This window comes from Lepidochelys kempii, chromosome 2 (genome assembly GCF_965140285.1).
Source record: "Lepidochelys kempii isolate rLepKem1 chromosome 2, rLepKem1.hap1, whole genome shotgun sequence".
Lineage (NCBI taxonomy): Eukaryota > Metazoa > Chordata > Testudines > Cheloniidae > Lepidochelys > Lepidochelys kempii.
This window is the reverse complement of record NC_136381.1, coordinates 66,666,866-66,682,590: the sequence shown is the minus strand read 5'-3', so window position 1 is coordinate 66,682,590 and position 15,725 is coordinate 66,666,866. Positions and strand designations below refer to the sequence as shown.

General features: G+C 39.4%; 1 protein-coding gene across 2 annotated transcripts in view; it reads left to right on the top strand.

Moving 5' to 3' along the window:
- Positions 1–14,713, top strand: part of SDCBP (syndecan binding protein) — a 32,294-nt gene extending 17,581 nt beyond the window's left edge. The window contains exons 4-9 of one of the 2 annotated variants that reach the window (XM_073331092.2): positions 4,855–4,964; positions 5,357–5,521; positions 9,593–9,768; positions 11,519–11,690; positions 12,397–12,488; positions 13,922–14,713. In XM_073331092.2, the coding sequence (XP_073187193.1) occupies positions 4,855–4,964; positions 5,357–5,521; positions 9,593–9,768; positions 11,519–11,690; positions 12,397–12,488; positions 13,922–13,976 (770 nt within the window). In that variant the 3' untranslated portion in view covers positions 13,977–14,713. The remainder of the gene's footprint in view (positions 1–4,854; positions 4,965–5,356; positions 5,522–9,592; positions 9,769–11,518; positions 11,691–12,396; positions 12,489–13,921) is intronic. The other variant, XM_073331093.2, reaches the window with a different exon arrangement.
- Positions 14,714–15,725: the final 1,012 nt, after the last annotated feature.

The window sequence follows — 15,725 nt, the reverse complement described above, 5'->3', positions numbered from 1 at the left end:
TTATGTCAGGCGGAAGGATGACAAACTCCAGTCTCGTAAGGCTGACCCTTCTCACACAATGTTCCACAGAGATAAATTGGTGTAAAGACCTCATCGCAAGTTTATTCCCAAACTTGTCACTCTCATTTTGAATTACAGTTGATTTACCTGTTTTCTTTCGAAAACCCCATTCTTCTTCAGGAAAGAAGAAATTCTATATCCTGGATGTTTCAAAGATCTTGTATCTTCATCATAAGATAAATAAAGCCTTTTACACAGTCTTCCCATCTTTTTCTTGCCATCTCTGGTACTCCTAAGGGTCAAGCCATTCTCTCCCAGAGAATATAAAAAAGAATTATGCATGTATTTCAATCTGCTGTAATGTGACTGATACACCGCTTCCTTCAAATGCCAAAGCTCACTCCACTACTGCACAATCTGCATTTTGTGCATGCTGTGGACACATCACCATATCTGAAATTTGCAAGGCAGCTAATTGTGGTAGTCCCCTTACTTTTGTTAAACACTGCCCTTCTCCTGGCTATGAGATCAGATGCAAAATTTGATAGGGGATTGTTAGTGGCAGTTAAGATTCCTCAGTCCCATCTTCCATACTGCTTATTAGCACAGTTGTGGTAAGTAAGCACCCCGATTTTCACAATAAGCCAAAAATCAAGCTAATCCCATTTCAAAACAATGCTAAAACAAGCTAATCCCTAAGAACCCCAACACTCTATCTGACTAGATCGCCCTGGAACTGTGATGGGCCCACTGTGTACCCCTAACTTTCTTGCTCCTGCTTCCCCTCCACCCCCGTTTCCCCTGCTTGCTAGGAGCTGATCCAAAAAAAAAAAAAAAGCTACAAGCCAATAATCAACTCACAAGTCAATTAAGCCAAAAACAAGCCAGTTTCTGCATTTCCTCTCCCCCCCGCCCCCCAACAAGTTTGGCATGTGTGCTTATTAGTCACCTAGACTAGAATGCAATTCACATGTGCGCACAAACTTAAAGGAAAAACAGTTTACTTACCTTAAAGTAATTATGCTTCTTTGAGCCATTCTTTCTTGTCCACATAGATCCCACAAACCTCTGTCATTCACTTGCCAATTCAAAATCCCAGGTAAAGAGAACTAAGGGTGGGTTGTAGCCACTCTGGCCGTTCAACCTCTGGTGGGGATGCACAAGGATGCTTCTGAAACTGCTTTTCAAAGATTCTGACTTCAAGATGATGATGTCCGCATGGATCCCAAGTTTGTGATGAACTAGTCACTATAAGATTCAATGGCAAAAAATATTTTAATGCAACATTGTTTGCTTGGTGGTATGTTGTTCCCTTGCAGAACATTGTGTTTAGCAAAACTCAAACTTCTGAAAACCAGGAAATGCAGAGTTAAGATTGCCCATTCAACCTTAACTCTGCTCTCTTTCAGCAGTGCCCCAATATGCCCTGTTAACACACACCTTTTCTATGTCCACCCCACTGTTCCTGAAATGCAGATGCACCTTGTCTCCTTTTTACAACCTGTTCACTGTCACCTATAGCGTTCCGTCCTAATTGGGATGCACTGGCAGTATTGGTAGCGCACAGGGCTCAGGGTGTACTGGCAGACCTGCAGGTGCCATCCATCCACATAACCCTCATCTCTTTGCTGCAGCCCCAACCCCTTTTCCCCTCTCTTCCTCCCCTCCCTAATATGCCTACTCTCCCAGGAAGCATTCACATGTCTAATTTTTTCCCTCAGTGACTGATTACATTATCCCCAAAATAAAATTGCCATCCATGACTCTTAGGGTATGTCTACACTATGAAATTAGGTCAAATTTATAGAAGTCGTTTTTTTAGAAATCGTTTTTATATATTCGTGTGTGTGTGTGTGTGTCCACAGAAAATGCTCTAAGTGCATTAACTCGGTGGAGTGCTTCCACAGCACCGAGGCAAGCGCCAACTTCTGGAATGTTGCACTGTGGGTAGCTATCCCACAGTTCCCGCAGTCTCCGGAAATGAGATTCAAAAGTTCGTGGTTCTTTTCCTGTCTACCTGGCCAATGCATCTGAGTTGAGAGCGCTGTCCAGAGCGGTCACAATGGAGCACTCTGGGATAGCTCCCGGAGGCCAATACCGTCAGTACCCCAAATTCGACCTGGCAAGGCCGATTTAAGCGCTAATCCACTTGTCAGGGGTGGAGTAAGAAAATCGATTTTAAGAGCCCTTTAAGTCGAAAAAAAGGGCTTCATCATGTGGACGGGTGCAGGTTTACATCGATTTAACCCTGCTAAATTCGACCTAAAGTCCTACTGTAGACCGGGGCTTAGATTATAGCAGCCTCCAGCTATTCAGTCTAAAACTACGTAGGTGGAGGGTGTGTGATTAATTTATCCTTAGTTTTGTTAACTGAAGGGTGAGAGTTTACAGCCATCCAGAGCTCTGTTGATTAATCCCATCCTTAGCACCTCTCAGTTTAACAGTACAAGGCAGCAAAAGGAAACCTGGGGAGGGAGGGGTGCATTGCAGGAATCCCTTGGTCATATGACCCCAAGTTTGTATCACCTAATGCTATTCTGTGCCCCCATGAAGCACACCGAATTTCAGAGCAATCCGGTTAAATGTTTCAATTTGAGAGCACTTGCAAGAGTGGAGCTTCAAAGATAAAATGGCAGTAATGGAAACCTAGCACATTTTCGGTATCGGTGCATTTTCTTATTACTGTTCTCAGTTTGGGTCCGTCCCTCCCCCCTGAGATTTCATGGGTGCCATGCACTATCTTGGATAAGATTTGACAGATTTAGACTATTTTGACCCGCCGCCTTTAGCTCTGGGCAAAAAAAATCCCACCTACAAACTTTTTAAAATATTGCATTTTTTTGTGTGGGGAATTTATATTTCTGGCACCCTGGGCTCAGTGACTCCATTTGGTTCACCAACCCTGCTCTACACCCTCCCAAGGCATACTAAATTTCATAGAAATCCGACTAAGCATGTCAGTTTTAGAGGATTTAAGAAAGGTAACCTTTAAACAGATATTGTGAAGTAACCTTTAGTTATAGAGGTGCTGCTGCTCCACTATAATTAAGTTTGTTTTTTTGGTGGGATATTTTGTCACCCAACTGCACAGTTATTGAGCAGAACTATTCTTTAAAAAATTGGCTTTTTCTCCATCATAGTTGAGTAAAGTTCTATGGCTTTAAACTATTAAGTGTTAAATGTCTTTGAACAGTTTTTTGTTTTTAAAAAACATCTTCCTGGCTTTTCTGAAATTTCCAGTGACCAACCAACTCAGTATTAAAATATTTTTATACCACTTCCTTTCAACAAAACTGACTTTCTTCCTGTTGTAATAAAACAATGACTACTTCCAATTTTTACCATGTTTGCTCTATGGGACAGCACATTCTGCTCCCTTGATGTTGCTATTCCACAGAAACTGACTTGCAACTAATAGCTTTCTGGCCCTTCTGAGGGCTTTTTTTCCCCCATGGAAGTATGATTTGGCCGAACACGGTCTTATAAAGTGGATTGTGTGCCTTAGTTTCATATAACTGTAAGAAGTGAATTGTGTTAGAGCAAAGTATCAAGATGTTTACTGTCGGCTGATACTATTGAAAGCAAAAATATATTCATCATTAGGTACGGTGAAATACTTAAAACACTGGACAATGAAAAGCAAATTCACAGTAGCTTTAAATGCAAAATCCTTTGTGTAACACTCAGCATTTTTGAACTTGCAAGATAGGAAATTCAGAAGGTTTTCATAGCGCCATTAACTTGCTAGTACTACACAGTGTGTCGGGGTACTTAATAGTCTCATCAGTAATTTAAAATACTGAATTTATACTTAAAATATTTTAAGTAATCAAAATATCTTGTTTTCCTAGGGAAATTGACACCACAGTTAGTTAAAATCTGATAATTACTATTTTTCAGGACAGATTATTCTTTTCAGTCTTCACTTATGCATCAACTAATTGCTAAAACAAATAGGTATTGAAGAGAATGAATAGTTCATGCTTTTCTAACCTTTGCTTAAACATATTCAGTATAGCCATCCCAGAAAGTTGAACTAACTGAGGGTCATACTGGGCATGCTTCTGGTAAAAACCTGTGGAAAGAGGTACAGTGGGAGGGAATTCCGTTAGGGTTGTTGTTATTTCCCTTGTTGACAGGATATGGCTATGGCCTCTTGCCTTCCAAAATTCTACGGGTGCCTGGGGATCTGCAAAAAGCAAGGATGGTCTGTGTGCAGTCTCTGAGTCTCTGCGAGAACTACTGATCGGATGCTTTGCTCCTTTGCAACATGTGTATGCCCATCCAGATTGGGTCCCTCCCAATGCAGAGTCCCTCATACAGTCCTGGGAATGGGGTGAAAGGGAAATGGTCCCCCTCCCCCCCTCCACACAGGCCTGGGGAACTGAAGCGCATGCCTTCTGCTCAGAGACTTCCAGAGCACAGTCTAGCTTTTAAGTGCTTTCTCACCTCGTGTCTGTGGTGACAAATCCCTTCACCCTTGTTTTCATGAATTACTGGAAACTAAAAATGGCATGGCATAGATTCAGCTAGGATTAAAAAAAGGCTAAAAATTACCTCAACAATGGAGAGTGCTTTATGTAAAATGTAGTAGTAGTAAAGTATCTTAAGATGGGTGACAAAATAGCAGTATTGTTCTAATGGATGATATTGCGTGTGCTTTCAGAAGCAAAGTTTGTTGCTATTGATGCAGCTGACCTTGAAGTAAAGTACTGGAACAGACAAGTAACATATAGGAACATAATCTACAGTGTTCTTCTGGTAAATCAGTAAATGTTTATTCACTAAAATACTAAGTATTTTCTATATTGTAAATAGTGAATCATTTACTTTGCATTTTTTTTCTTTCAATAGGCCTCTATCCCAGGCTATACCCAGAACTTGCTCAGTACATGGGCCTAAGTCTTAATGAAGAAGAAGTACAGAGAAACTTGCCAATGGTTGCAGATACACAATCTCAGGGGGTAGGTACCATTCAAGTAAACCTGATCTTTAGAAAATACAGAGACAGGGTATTTATTAACAAAATACCTTGCCCTTAAAAATAGGACTCCACATATTCTATTTAGTGGATTATACTTCTGGTAATTACCATAGTTAATCAGTGATGGATTAATGATCTTAAGGTGCTAAGTCATTCCATCTCTAGAGCTTACCTTTCAGTAAGAACTTTGTATAAAGAAATTTTTACTGAACCTTAACAATTTTATTGCCCCCAAAATAACTAGAAGTAAGACATCCTAAAATTTCATTTATTTGTGTGAAAATGTGATTTCATTTTGACTCTCCTGTCCTGTTCAGATGTCTACACAAGTTGCTGTTCTAAGTAGTTTGATATGATGTGGTTTTTAATCAGCAGCAACTGGTAACAAGACCTTCCACTGTGAATTACATGGTGGCTCCAGTAACTGGAAATGATGTTGGAATTCGCAGAGCAGAAATTAAACAAGGCATCCGTGAAGTAGTTGTGTGTAAAGATCAGGATGGAAAAATTGGACTTCGTCTTAAATCTATAGACAATGTAAGTATATGGAAACTTAAATCTGTCTTGCTTCTGTAGATCAGTAACTGAATCCTGTTGTAATGAAAAGTGAAATTGTATGGGAGTGTGAAGTTTAATACGAAATGGGATAAACTTCTATCTGGTGCATAATGTTTCTTCTGTCTTTTTTTATCTATAGCTGCTGTTTTTGTCTTCTGTTAACACTTTCAAAATATACTAATAGATTAGAGATTTAAACTTAAGTACTACCTAATGATTTACTTTTATATAAATGTATAGAAGCAACTAGCATTATGTACTACTTGTACGTTTAGTACCCAAGTTTACATATCGCACCTTTTTATATAAAAAGTACAGGTTGTGACAGGTTCCCCACCAGGGTACCACCTCGAACTGGGGTACCACTCAGCCCTCTGACCCACCAGCCTGGGCTCCCTCTCACACTATGCTGCTGTGACAAGCTGCAGACATGCTCCCAGTCTTACACTTCCACCAGCATTCACACAGGTAGGGACAACTCACAGCTGCAGTTCTCTGACCAGCCACTGCATGTGAACCAACAATAGAGAGGCTACAGCCAAAATAACCACCAGTTGCTGTTCTGCCCTGGTCCAAACCCCAACCCAGTATGAATTTATTATCCAGTTCACCTCCAGTTCAGTGTGGAGAGGAAATGGACCAGCCCCTCTGAGCTAAGATTCCCATGCACTTCACTCGAAACTCACTGATTTAGATTAAAACATAAAACATTTATTAACTATAAAAAATAGATTAAGTTAGTGTAAGTGATAGCAAACAAAGCAGATTACCTAGTAAATAAACAAAAATGCAAACTAAGCTTAACATACTCGAAAGATAAGATTTGAATTAATATCTCACGCGAACAGATGATATAAGTGGGCTACAGAGTCTTAAGGCACAAGTTACACTTGCTTTGCAGCTTGGCATGCCCAGTTGTTTCATATACAGGCTAGAAATCTCTTTAGCCTGGATCTAGCACTTCCCCCCAGTTCAGTCTTTGTTCCTCGGGTGTTTCTAGGACTCGTCTTGTGTGGGGAGGAAAGAAGCACGGATGATGTCACTCCCCTGCCTTATATAGTTTTAGCATATGGCAAGAACCCTTTTGTTTCAAAACTTGGTTCCCAAACTGGTTTGTGGAAAAATACTGACATCCAAGATGGAGTCCTGAGACATGTGGTCTGGTCACATGCCCTTGCATTGTTATAGCAGCTCTTGTTTACAGGCTGGCCAAAATGCCCACAGGAAAGTTAAGCTATTCCACAGTCCATTGTCTTTGCTGATGGGCCATCAGCCCCATCTGGTTTCTTCATTGTTGTACCTGAAAGGCTAGTTGTGGGTGTCACCCAAAGTAAGCACAATTGAAATACAAATACATAGTCAATATTCTTAATTTTAGATACAAAAATGATACATGCATACGAATCATATTCAGCAAATCGTAACTTTTCCAACGACACCTCACACGACTCATTTTGTACAAAATGCATCATAATTATGCTATAATCATATGCTAATATCACTGAAGAATATGGGGTGCAGCATCACAGATATTGGACACCTTTCAGCTATCTGCTATAGTACTTGATAAATGGCATTTTGGTCATAGCTCGGTAGCTTTAGTCTTCATTCATAAACTTTAGCTGGGTAACACATTGCAATTTTAATTTCTCATTGTGCTATTAACCACTGTAAGAGTGCCTGCATCACCTTTAGATTAAGACCATATACTCTGATGGGGAACGTTAGGGAAAGTGAAGCTCTGATTTGGCCTATACTATCTCTAAAGAACAGGAGTACTTGTGGCACCTTAGAGACTAACATTTATTTGAGCGTAAGCTTTCGTGGGCTAAAACCCACTTCATCCGATGCATGCAGTGGAAAATACAGTAGGAAGACACAGACACAGAGAACATGAAACAATGGGTGTTATCATACACACTATAACAAGAGTGATCAGTTAAGGTGAGCTGTTACCAGCAAGAGAGAGAGGAAAAACCTTTTGTAGTGATAATCAAGATGGGCCATTTCCAGCAGATGGCAAGAACGTGTGAGGAACAGTACGGGGGGAAAAATAAACATGGGGAAATAGTTCTACTTTGTGTAATGACACATCCACTCCCAGTCTTTATTCAAGCCTAATTTAATGGTGTCCAGTTTGCAAATTAATTCCAATTTAGCAATCTCTCATTGGAGTTTGGTTTTGAAGGTTTTTTTTGTTGTAATATTGCGACTTTTAGGTCTGTAATTGCGTGACCAGGGAGATTGAAGTGTTCTCCGACTGGTTTTTGAATGTTGTAATTCTTGACGCCTGATTTGTGTCCATTTATTCTTTTACGTAGAGATTGTCCGGTTTGGCCAGTGTACATGGCAGAGGGGCATTGCTGGCACATATCACATTGGTAGATGTGCAGGTGAACGAGCCTCTGATAGGGTGGCTGATGTGATTAGGTCCTATGATGGTGTCCCCTGAACAGATATGTGGGCACAGTTGGCAATGGGCTTCGTTGCAAGGATAGGTTCCTGGGTTAGTGTTTTTGTTGTGTGGCATGTGGTTGCTGGTGAGTATTTGCTAGACTCCAGTGAGAGACAGCTGAATTGGAATTAATTTGCAAACTGGACACCATTAACTTAAGCTTGAATAAAGACTGGGAGTGGATGTGTCATTACACAAAGCAGAACTATTTCCCCATGTTTTTTCCCCCGTACTGTTCCGCACATGTTCTTGTCATCTGCTGGAAATGGCCCATCTTGATTATCACTATGAAAGGTTTTGGGTTTTTTCCTCTCCTGCTGGTAATAGCTCACCTTAACTGATCGCTCTCATTATAGTGTGTATGAGAACACCCATTGTTTCATGTTCTCTGTGTGTGTATATCTATCTTCCTACTGTATTTTCCACTGCATGCATCCGATGAAGTGGGTTTTAGCCCACGAAAGCTTATGCTCAAATAAATTAGTCTCTAAGGTGCCACAAATCCTCCTGTTCTTTTTGCGGATACAGAGTAACACAGCTGCTACTCTGAAACCTATCTATAAAGAGTAACACCAAAGTATGCTTTTCTTGTTTTCCTTTGTGGTGACCAAATGTGCAAAGAAATCATTATAACTTCTCTGCAGCCAGTCTCTCCTCCATTGTGGTTTCTGACTGACTGTTCCCAACTGTGAAACTTGTCACATTCTTAAGTGACCTGCAAAATCAGGAGAAACTGGGCTTGTCCAAGGTATAACTATCTTACAGCTTTTTTTTTTAAAATAGAAATTCTGGTGTTGTCTACCTTGGAAAACCCTAAGGCTTTGTCTGCATTTCGGAAACATCCCACTATTGTCAACACTGGTTAAGCTGAACAGGTGTTGTGTGCCCCAGCACTGGTGGGGTTTAGCTTTCAGCACCCTTTCATGAAAGTGAAGTGGGGGCAAATCTAATCAACATGATGGTGTTAACCATAATTGCAGACACAACCCCAACTACATTAGGGCTCCCAGCATTGCTAGTTTAGCTTTTTAACTGTAGACAGGGTCCATGATGACTGAAGCACTACTAAATAACCTCACAGGAATCAAAGCTGAGTAGCTGAGAGAAGAAGGGATTTTCAGTCAACTGTGTTAACACCTGTTTATCTCAGAGTAGCATTTGAGATACGTAAAATCCATTGCTAATGATTCACCATCCTTCACCACTTTAATGCAAGTCTTTAAAGCTCACAATAAACCTGCTTTGAGACCAAGAGATCCTGCCGTAAAATCAGGGGATGTGAAGACTAGTCTTCCTGATAGTTCTGTGGTGGTAATGCTTCATTTTTAAAAATGAAAAACAAGATTTCAGGCCTTCATTGTATCATAAAAGGATTAATAAGCCTTTTAGTTTTTGTAGGTCACCTTTGTATGTATTTAAAAAAAAAATTATTGCCTATTCATCTCCTGAGTATATCTTTATTTTCAAAAGGCATAGTTGTTCAACTCATCTTCTGCTTGCTGCTTATGTATACTTTGTTATGTGTAAAATAGGCACTGGGAACTTTTTCTGACTGTTAATATTCAAGAATAATCAATTTTTATCATTCCATTTAGGGTATATTTGTCCAGTTAGTACAAGCCAACTCTCCAGCATCTTTAGCTGGTCTGAGGTTTGGGGACCAAGTTCTGCAAATTAATGGTGAAAACTGTGCAGGATGGAGCTCTGAGAAATCCCATAAAGTTCTCAAGCAGGCTTCGGGGGAGAGAATTTCGATGATAATTCGTGACAGGTAAAACTATCAAGTGTAAAGGAAAGTGATTGTTCATTATTACTTATTTGTATTGCAGTAGCACCATGAGCCCCTCGTCCAGGTGTGGGATTCTTCTGTGTTTAAGCACCAAACGCATAACAAAGACTATCTCTGCCCAAAAGAGCTTACAGTCTAAGTAGTTCAGAAGCTTCCTTTTCTTGTCTAATATTTCATGAGTAAATCTGTTAAATTAAGACTGTTGGCATTAGCAAGGGCTGCTAACTCTGTCTCAGGCAGGTATTATGCAGAGTTTCTCTCAAACTCTGCCAATGCAATTTTGCTACTACTGTCTAGGCCTCTTTTGAATAGGAAAAAAAGTATACATATATCTTAAGGGGCTAGCCCCCGGCCCCTCACCCGTGGTCCCCCTTCCTTGCAGCCATGGCACGCTGCGCCGCCAGCACTCTGGCCCACTGCTCCTGCTGGGTGGCATGGCTGGCTCTGGCATGGTAAGGGAGTCAGGTGGGGCAGAGGTTCGGGGGGGCAGTCAGGGAACAGAGGGGTCTGGATAGGTGTGGGAGTCTCAGGAACCTGTTACGGGGTGGGGGTGTGGATAGGGGTCGGAACAGTCAGGGAGCAGCGGGGGGTGGATAGGTGTGGGAGTCCCAGGGGGCCTGTCAAGGGGTGGAGGTGTGGATAGGGGTTGGGACAGTCAGGTCAGGGAGAAGTGGCTGTTGGATAGGGGTGGGGTCCCGAGAGGCGGTTGGATGGGTGGGAGGTTCTGAGGGGGGCAGTCAGAGTGCAGGAAGTGGGAGGGGGCGGATAGGGAGGGGGGCCAGACTGTTTGGGGAGACACAGCCTTCCCTACCTGGCCCTCCATATAGTTTTGCAACTCCGATGTGGCCCTCGGGCCAAAAAGTTTGCCCACCCCTGCTTTAAACCAAGGTCTTTAGCAATACAGACTCGTGCAAGTTTAATTAGAGGTGTGTTTTTGACATTGTTAGTTAAACTGAAATAAGTGTCTGCATACACATTTGCACTTGTTAACTTAAACTGATTTAAAAACACATCAGTGCAAGTTTGTATGTGGGCAAGTATTAGGCCTTCAAAAAGGAGATCAGTGATCTGACCAATGTTATTACTATATATGACAATGCTATTTTAGTTGTAACACTTGGTGACCAATCCATTCTACAAGAACGCGTAATTTAAAATGTAAATGTACATATGTTAAAGAGGGTGGGATACTTACGTATTTCCTGTGTCATAGGGGAATATAGGTAAAAAGCCAATGAACAATGATTATCGCCTGAGTGAAAAAATAAGCTTAAAATATTAAGTGAAGTAGCTGGTTATATCAGGCCACTTTCAGCATATAGTTGAAAGTATGGGTGTGTAGAGTACATTAGTCACCTAAAATACCATAGTCTCTTTCAACGCTGAAGTGAACTGTGTGTGTTAGAATCATAACTTGAAACTGAAATGGCAATTACTCATAAAATTGAATAATCAAAACTGACTTCTGGAACGTACTGTATCTTAATCTATATAATTTTATAAATATTTTAGCTAGGAAGGTGGATAGTACCAATATTGAGAACAGACATTTCAGACAAAAAGAATACTTGTAGGTCAAAGATATTGTAAATGTTATAATATATTATGGCATAAACTTGCAGAGCTGTTAGCGTTTAGTAGTAACTCTATAATATCTTGTGGAATTGTTCAGTATATGTTGAATACTTAGTGAATATAGTACAATAATAAGTTGTGAACATATTTCTTACAGGCCTTTTGAACGAACTCTTACTATGCATAAGGACAGCACAGGTCATGTTGGCTTCATATTCAAAAATGGAAAAGTAACCTCAATAGTAAAAGACAGTTCTGCTGCTAGAAATGGTCTTCTTACAGATCACAACATGTGTGAAATTAATGGCCAGAATGTAATTGGACTGAAGGTAAAGTAATGTGCTTTACAAAAATAAATTCAGCGTAACAATAGTCCTATCTTTGCACTCTTCTGAGAGGGGAGTGGGGCTTTTAGAAGATCACAAGTATGGTATGAGAGAGTGTCATTCTGAACATTTATTGATGTGACTTTTTACCAGTCCATGTAATCAAGAATGCTCAACAAAATTTTAACAACATCTCAATATCTGAAGGTGGTCTATCTGATTATTCCAGTTTTCTGTGTGTCTTAGCAGATAGAAATGGCTATTAAGAGTTAGGCTCTTACCTAGCTTTATCCTTAGGTTTTTGTCATCAACTTTCTTAAACTCTCTGTTTTAGTATCATTTCTCTAAGAAATGTGTGCGTGGTATTTCTTCTCCTTCTCCATCTGGAGACATGAGGTACATCTTGTTAGATGTTCCCTTGCCAGTATCAACATTGAGAGTGATTGCCCTGTAAATTTATGGCTTCCTGTCCAGGGTGTCCTTGTGTCTGGGTACATGCTGACCTTTGTATTCCAAGACCAGGGATCTTTTAATGATGCTAACAGCTATTGTTTGGTCCTAGTCTACATTAGATATCTTCCCTTAGTGTTTCCTTGCAGATATTTTGAAAAGGTTCTTTTTGCCCTGTTTATGGTCCGTAGCTATATGCAGAAGGATTTCAGGAATTCAGATCATGAGGTTTTTTTGTTCATTTGTATTTCATTAACAGGACTCCCAAATTGCAGACATATTGGCAACAGCTGGGAATGTTGTGACAATTACTATCATGCCTTCATATATCTTTGAACATATAATTAAGAGGTAAGCAAGAAAACTTTGATTCATTTTTTAAATATAGCTAATTAGTTGCACGAATCTGCTTCTTAAGTGTTGTGGAAACAATATTCCAATGGACGATTACTCCTTTGGTTCTAGGGTAAATTTTAACTCTCAAACACAAATGCATTTTGTGTGTTTGAGTCAAGAAAATGCCAAATCTGGCATCAGGAAATGTGGAAATGCATTTATGCCAAGGGCGTTGCTGTCATGTGTTTTCAGTTCACTAACATGATTTAATCTGAATTTGTGGGGGATGACTATGGATCCTTTTAAGACAAAAGTTTGAAAACATGTTTTCTGCAAACAAAACAGAGTAAACTTACAGAAGAAATTAGTGGCAAGGAATTAGGGCACTGGAATAGCTTTATGGGGGAAGTGTGTAACTTATAAAATTCCCACAGTTTAGACTATATCTCAGATTATTGTAGGACAAGATTTGTATTTCATTTCAGTCCTGTTGTGACTTGGGCAGAGTTCATGTGTAATGTTAGAGTAGCTGATTACAGAAATGGAATACCTTTTTACTTCAAACAATTGTAAACCTGAAATGGAGTCTTTTGGGACTGGGAAATCATTGTCTTTAATCCTGTTATTCCAGTCAAATTGAAAGATGTCTCCTACATCTCATATACAAAAAAAAAATCAATAATATGTAACTTTCTGCTTCATTAACGTTTTTCAAAGTAACAGCCCTCTTTGAAATTTAGCCAAATAATTTTTCAGAGTTCTAATGGATTTTTGAATATAGCAATGTATTTGAAATCTCAAATGCTTCAGTGGTTTGCTGCCCACACCCTGACCCCAATTTCGCGAGCATTCATGGCCCGCCATACAATTTCCATACCCAGATATGGCCCTCGGGCCAAAAAGTTTGCTCACCCCAGTTAGACCATGGTGATGCACTAAAACTAGTCCAGCTTCTGTTAAAGATGGACTAGGACTCCACTATTCTCTGTAAAACTGAGACATTTTTGCCATCTTCATTTGTGCTTTAAGCCTTTGCCACTACCTGAGCACCTCTTCTGGTTGCAGTATGACAAAAACATATTGCTTTCAAAGTTGAGGATGGAAAAAGTTATCCTTAGCTGCTACACTCAGCAGTTTCTCTGTAGTTGACATCAGGCAGAATACACCTCCCAGTTCTTTACCCATACACAAAGTATATTAGAATATTCTGTTTTCTTTCATAACGTACAAGGTAGAATAAAATGCCAACGGCATGGTTACCTGCTAGTTTTCTATATCATTTGCTGCAATGTTTTGCTGTTAATCTAGTAAGACAAAATGCTTTGATTTAAAACTTAATGTCAAGTATTCTTTGGTTTCTCTTTCTTTGCATTTTTTTAATAACAAAGTAAGGGTTTGAAGTTTTTTTTTAAATTTAGTAAAGGACTTTTTTTTTCCCCTTCCCCCAGGATGGCTTCTGGCATCATGAAAAGTCTGATGGACCATACAATCCCTGAGGTCTAAATTTAAAGCCATTGTATTGTATATGCATATGAGAACTCAGCTAATCTTGGGCTATTATACTCAGCAACTTCTGGATTCTGCACATGAGCATTTCTTGAGTCCAAGAGGAGATATGCTGCATTGAGCATTTACATTATATATCATGGCTGGGAATGTTACCATTCAACACGTTATCTTGTTTATTCATGCAACCGTAAGACTTGTTTGTAGCCTAATGCTGATTTTTACAAATGTGAAATTTTCAACAAAGTTCTGCTGATCTCTTTTTCTGTAGGATCATGCTACTCTAATTTACTACTGTTTCTATGGTTATAAGCCATTGCAACAAAAGGAAACTAATAAGTGTTTCTTCTGCAAGTGATAATATCAGTTATCCATGATCTAGAACATATTGCTGCTCTTTGTATGTTCTTTTTCGGATGAATAAGTATTTTTATTGCCTTCTCTTTGTAACCATATATTTAGAACAGTATATTTAGAAAATTGACTATTTTAGTGGTAGTGTGCTTTTTGTTCAAGTAATCTTGTTGGCAAAAAAAAAGCCACTTGAAAACGAAGTTTAGCTAATATTGGCATTAAACGTTAAAGAAGTGCTTTAAAGGGTAAAGTATATCGATAAAAATCGATTGTTAAACTCAACTTTTTACTACTCTTATTATACAAATTGTAACTCTAATATGCTTAAATTCTGTATCCTTAAACATGTTTAAAAATAAAGTTCAGGAATAACCAAATAAGATTGCAAAACTTTGGATATTTTTTTAAGATGTAGGATGAACATTTTAAAACTGCAGAGTAACTTTGTTGATTAACTATTCAAGCAAACTGAGTTTAAGGGTAAGCGTTAACCAGGAGGTATATCCAAATAAAATTAAAATTGATAGTTTGCAAAATGCTGTTCCTGGTCGGCATCTGAAAAATTGGAGCATTCGTTCAAGGAAGAGTTGGTTCTTTCTATTGGTAGTTCAGTGGGAGTCTAAATCTCCCCTATGTTAAATGTTACAATTCAAATAGCTGTACATTATAAGCAGCTCCAATGGGTTAGTGTAGAAATGGTTTCCCTTTCCTGTAAATGGTTTTGGCTAGCAGCAGTCTTTGTTTGAAACAGTCCCAGAGCTTTTTAGACTTAAAGGGACACTGTTAACTTAAACATACACATTACCTACTGTTGCAAATAACAGCTAATTGATGTAAGTTGAATATTTACAGAACAACGGTATCGTAAAGAGCATCCTGTATTTGTTGGGTGGGTGGGTGTGGTGTCAATTTCATTCTTTCCCCTTTATGGAGTTAGCTTGTCCTGTTTCTTTGGGGGTCTGACATAGCAATAAGGGAAAAACATTTAGAAATAAGTAAATAAAAGGCATTCAGCAGTAAGTGTAATTAGTGAAATTACTTCTAATTTTAAGTGTTTTTAACAGAATCTAGGCAACTACAAATATTACATTCTTCTCACAGTTTGAAATGGAGGTTTAATGCATGCTGAAATAACTTTTTTCATACTTGCATGAGGGATAGGGCCCCACTTCCCATATTTACTAATGAAATGGAGCCAGATGATGCCATAGGCCAATGATTGCCACATATTTTGTCCTGCTTTGTGCTCCTACACCAGGACACCAACTATTTGAGCATTGGATTGACCATTGCTTCCTAAATCTTCTAAGCTAAAGTTTTTAGAGGGTGAGCTGCTCCTAAGCCAATTCCAGTACAGAAGTCTTTGCATATTTTGAGGCTGGGTCATTTATG